We start from the raw sequence: 4,979 nt of genomic DNA on the forward strand, positions 1-4,979 counted from the left end.
AGTTACAGAGGTTTATGCATATAAGATTTAGTCGCTGTCTCAGTTATAGAGGTAACTATGATGATAAATCGAAAAAACAAATCCCAGATATAGAGGTTTACCTCGTCCCACTAACAGAGGTAATTCAGTGCCAAAGTGTTGGGATCTCAGCATGAGTTCCAGTTATGGAGGTTTCTCACTTATCCAGGTCCCACTTAACCAAGTTTCACTGTATATAGATAGCATGTTATAGCTATGCATAGCTATAACATGCTACCTACAGCATAGCCGGGTTTGACGCACTTGGTGCACTTCTCAAATGCTTCGCGACTGGTACACGTCTCAAATGGTGCACTTTTTAAGATTAGCTATGCATAGCTATAACATGCTACCTACAGCATAGCCGGGTTTGAAGCACTTGGTGCACTTCTCAAATGCTTCGCGACTGGTACACGTCTCAAATGGTGCACTTTTTAAGATTAGCTATGCATAGCTATAACATGCTACCTACAGCATAGCCGGGTTTGACGCACTTGGTGCACTTCTCAAATGCTTCGCGACTGGTACACGTCTCAAATGGTGCACTTTTTAAGATTAGTTGAGATTTGGAAAAATTGTGTAAAAATGAAAGAGTTTTTAGTTTTGGATATTTAATTTTTATAATTATGTCAACCCAATAATTATTAATTAAACTATAGGAATGTATTTTATATACAAAAATACTAGTAAACTAACTGTAAAATAAAGAATCTTGTAATTTCAGGTTGTGTATAAAATAATTAATATCTTTCTTTTATTAACATATTCGAACGCTAAACTCTGAACAATATCCTCGACCTCATATTTATTGTTTGAAGAAAGAATTTTATTCGTGTCTCAACACCTACAAATAAAAAACATATAAGTTGTAAGAATCTTTTCGATTAAATCTTTTTTGTGTTTTTTACATGTTATATACCTAATTAAAACTTGCATCCCGTGCAAAATCAACTGGATATAATTTCATATATTATTACAAGCTGAATTTGTTTTTAAAATTGTAGTAACAACATCTTGTATTTCAGAAAAATATTGAATTAAATTTGTAGCAGGATACGTCAGGTAGCTGCCTCATTTTTATTATACTCTCTTATGTAACTATTTTCCTTTTCATTTTGTTTATATAAATCATTTTTACAAACAGTTTTAAAAACTATTTTAGTACATTTTCTTGAGAAGCCAGAATTCGCGGGTCCTTTTTTTTAATTTCAAAATTAATTACAAAATTTTCGTCATACAAATGATCAAAATCAACTTCTGTAGAGTTACTTCTCAATTAGTAATTAATGGCACTATACTGACGTTTCCGTCTTTAGTGCCAAATTTCATCGATTTTAAAACACATTTTGACTTATTCCAAGTATCTTGGTGCTTGGATGTCGGGGTCACTGCTTGTAGAAGAACCTTTCCACTTTTCTTTGCTGAATTTTTGAAATTTCCATTTAGGAAGTCAAAAAGATTATCAAAGAACAGGAGAAGGTCTGCTGTGTCTTTGTAATCTTCAGGCAACAATCCTTGTTCTGAAAACAAATACATTAATATAATCTTCAAGGTGCACTTCATTATAAACAGCCTACCATATCTTTTCGTTTTCAGTAGCGTATATAATGTAAAATATCGCCTTTAGGACCAAAAAGTTGAATTTGCAAAATATTGTCTTTTCTTTTGTCCAATGTCTGATCATCCTCAATGCAGTCCCAGTTCTTCGTGTCGAAGATATGTTTGGACCGCAAAACGCTATGTGACGTAATTATAACGGCCTGTTAATTTCTGAATTAATGCCGTGTTTGACGACATACTGATTCTAGAAAATTGCATTAAGTTCAAATAAAAAATTAGAGTTGTCATCATCGTTTCAACCAAAGATTCTGCTTAGTGATGTGAACCGATTACAAATTTCAACACCGGTATATACCGATTAATTATTTAAAAAAACCGGTTTTTTTAAGGTTTTTTCAGATTTTCATTTAAAAAATGCCAAAAGCCATGGAGAGCTTTAAAGAAACTGAAAAATAACCAAGAAGTGCTGACTGCTGAAGTACCCTCGCTTTGGAAGTGGCAAGTTGATTTTCAATTTTTCGAGCATAAATGAAAAAGCGTGTTAGTTTTTTAAACATATTTTAATTTTCACCTTTTAGTTTTACAAAGTGCAAATCACAAAGTGTCACACAAATCGTGGTTCTGATTTAAAAAACAAATTTGGTCCACAGCATCTGCTTGTAGCCTGCTCCTTCGAGAAGACAATACATATCCTGATTTGGAGAACATCCTCTCCGAAGGTACCGATGTCGCTGGTATGGCCAAATACTTTAGCGCTATTGTATTTAACGGCGCTAAGTGTTTGTTGCTGGACCAAAAAGCTCCCGCACTTTTAGCTGCTTTTGTGATCTCGGCTTCTTCGCTTTGAGGATCTGTCTCCATATACATACGTAATATATTAACAGCAGAAGCAGTTGAATTTATAAAGGGTCTTCTTTGTTTTATAAAGTCCAGCAGTCCAGGTTTTTTCTGTGGTGTTACATCTTCACTCGAAGTTGTACTTGCTTGCTCCAAAGTTGATGGCACACAGCTGTCGGAATCTTTTATGTTTTGAGACAATTCTCTTCTGACTAACTCTTTCGCCGACAGCATGTTTTCCGGTTGACGAAAACCAGTTCTTAACGCTGGATGTAAATATGTAGATATTTGAGATACACTTCTTGTCTCATATGCCAGGAGTCTGCTACTTATGTTTCGCCTCACTGATGAGTGAAACATCTTGCCTACACTCGGCGTCACAAAAATCGCACCTCTATAAGAATTTCCTTCGAAGTCATTTTAACCCTATTAATCAATGGTAGACATATGACTATAAGGTATCATTGGAAAGGCAATTTATTTAAATTTAAGAATAAATCAATAGATTTGGTTTTTAGTTTATCAGGGAATAAAAAAAACCAAGCTAATACAAATGATTAAAAAGTTAAAATTTATTTTATCAGCAAAAATTACAACAAAGTCCTTATAAACAACTTAAAACCTAGTGTTACCCCCCCTAGCCCTGATGACTGCCTTCATGCGTTCTGTCATGGACCTAATTAATGTGAAAACAGTCTCTTGAGGAATGTTCTCCCATTCTGCAACGACGGCATCTTGGAGGTCTTGGAGAGTGGTAGGGGCAGGATCACGTGCCCGTAGGTACTCGCCGTTTCAATTCATCCCAAAGGTGCTCAATAGGGTTCAGGTCTGGACTTCGCGCCGGCCAGCGCATAACAGGGATCCCAACTTCTTGCAGGTAGTCTCTTACAATTAAAGCGGTGTGACAGCGGGCGTTATCGTGCATTAACGTGAACCCACTGCCAACAAAACCCGCATAAGGGACAACCTGCTCCTCTAAGATCTCTGTTATGTACCGAGGAGCAGTCAGCGACCCTTGCCCGCGAGCACTTGCAGTCCGAGAAACACACACAAGGTTCGTTTTGCCGTCGATTGACATGCCGCCCCAGAACATGCACGAACCACCCCTGTATTCCACTGTCTCTTGAATACAGGCTTGTGCGAATCGTTCCCCTTGCCTCCTGTACACTCTTCGACGTCTGTCGTTGCAGAAAAGACAAACTCTCGTATCATCCGAGAAGAGCACAGCCCTCCATTGGTCTATTGTCCAATCCACATGGTCACGGGCAAATTGCAACCGGTCTCTCCTATGCTGTGCAGTCAATTTTGGCCCTGTAGCAGCCCTGTGAGCTGCAATTTTCTTCTCCCGCATTCTTCTTCTAATCGTGGAGACGCTTACAGACGTTCTGCGAGCTGATCGCAGTTGTTGTTGCAGCTCAACAGCATTGGAGAACCGATTACGTAAAGACGTCGAAACAATGAAGCGATCGTCTCTTTCGGATGTGCACCGTTGTCTTCCAGATCCACGTCTTCGGATATAGCCACCAGTCTCTTGGAAGCGTTAGAACACTCGTCGAACGGAAAAACGACTCAAGTTCAGTTGTCGAGCAACATCACATTGGCGCATCCCTGATTGCAGTAGTGCAATGACTTGAGCGGCTTCATCTGCAGTGGTATCCATCTTCTGGGGTATTTTTCTTACTGTAGCTGTTCACGTGTGTTCACTTCAAAGGTTGAATAGCAAATGACACACATTTAACCCGGGTAGCCCGTTTTATACCCTTGTAAAGAGGTGCAATTAGTGACCGTTGTAATGCGTATTTTGACAACATTTTTTTTAACGTTACGTGCTAATGAGATCTGCTGTGTTTAGGAATTCTATCTGTTGTTAATTTAAAGGTCGTTAAACATACTTTCAATAGATACCAATATTGATTGGGTTTAATGTATTCGTTGCTGGCGGGACATGCTTGAAACTTATTTTCGAAGAGGTGCGATTTTTGTGACGCCGAGTTTATATCTGTTTTCAGGGAAATTTCAATAGTGTTCAATTTTTCAAATAGTCCACATATTATCGGAATGACTAGTGAACTAGTCGGATACTGATCAACACTAACGAGTTTTGTAGCTTCCTCAAATATTTCCAAAATATTGATAACTTCTCTAGCTGCTTCTTCTTCGGAAGCAGTTAAGAATTCTGGTGCCTGATCCAATTTCCTACACACTAGTGCGAGAACGTCACTTAACTGTAGTATTCTCTTCAGCATGTAGAATGTGCTGTTCCACCGTGTAGATACTTCTTGTATCAACTTCAAAGGAGTTGAATCGGGGTTTCTTTCCTTCTGGGCTAATTTAAGCGCTCGCCACCCTACTGATGATTTCTTGAAAAATTTTACGACGGCCTTACATTTTTTAGCTATGTCATTCACCTGAGAAAGCTCCATAGAATCATCCAAAGTTAAATTAAGCGTATGGGCAAAACACGGCATGTGCCGTATTTCCAGCAAATTGCACATCTTTACCATGTTAGTACCATTATCAGTAACAATAGCAGAAATTTTTCCTAAAATCTTCCATTCTGTTAG

At 38.2% G+C, this 4,979-nt stretch overlaps 1 protein-coding gene across 1 annotated transcript; it reads right to left on the bottom strand.

The window, feature by feature from the left end:
* Positions 1 to 1,281: 1,281 nt before the first annotated feature.
* Positions 1,282 to 2,775, bottom strand: LOC123704549. The gene has a single exon (XM_045652927.1). The coding sequence runs from the start codon at positions 2,773 to 2,775 to the stop codon at positions 2,173 to 2,175; it is 603 nt and encodes a 200-aa protein (XP_045508883.1). The 3' UTR covers positions 1,282 to 2,172.
* Between the last annotated feature and the right edge of the window lie 2,204 nt (positions 2,776 to 4,979).

The sequence above is a fragment of the Colias croceus genome, chromosome 30 (assembly GCF_905220415.1).
Source record: "Colias croceus chromosome 30, ilColCroc2.1".
Taxonomy (NCBI): domain Eukaryota; kingdom Metazoa; phylum Arthropoda; class Insecta; order Lepidoptera; family Pieridae; genus Colias; species Colias croceus.

Coding starts and splice junctions, on each gene's coding strand:
- LOC123704549 (XM_045652927.1), bottom strand. CDS start 2,775: ATGTTTCACTCATCAGTGAGGCGAAACATAAGTAGCAGACTCCTGGCA.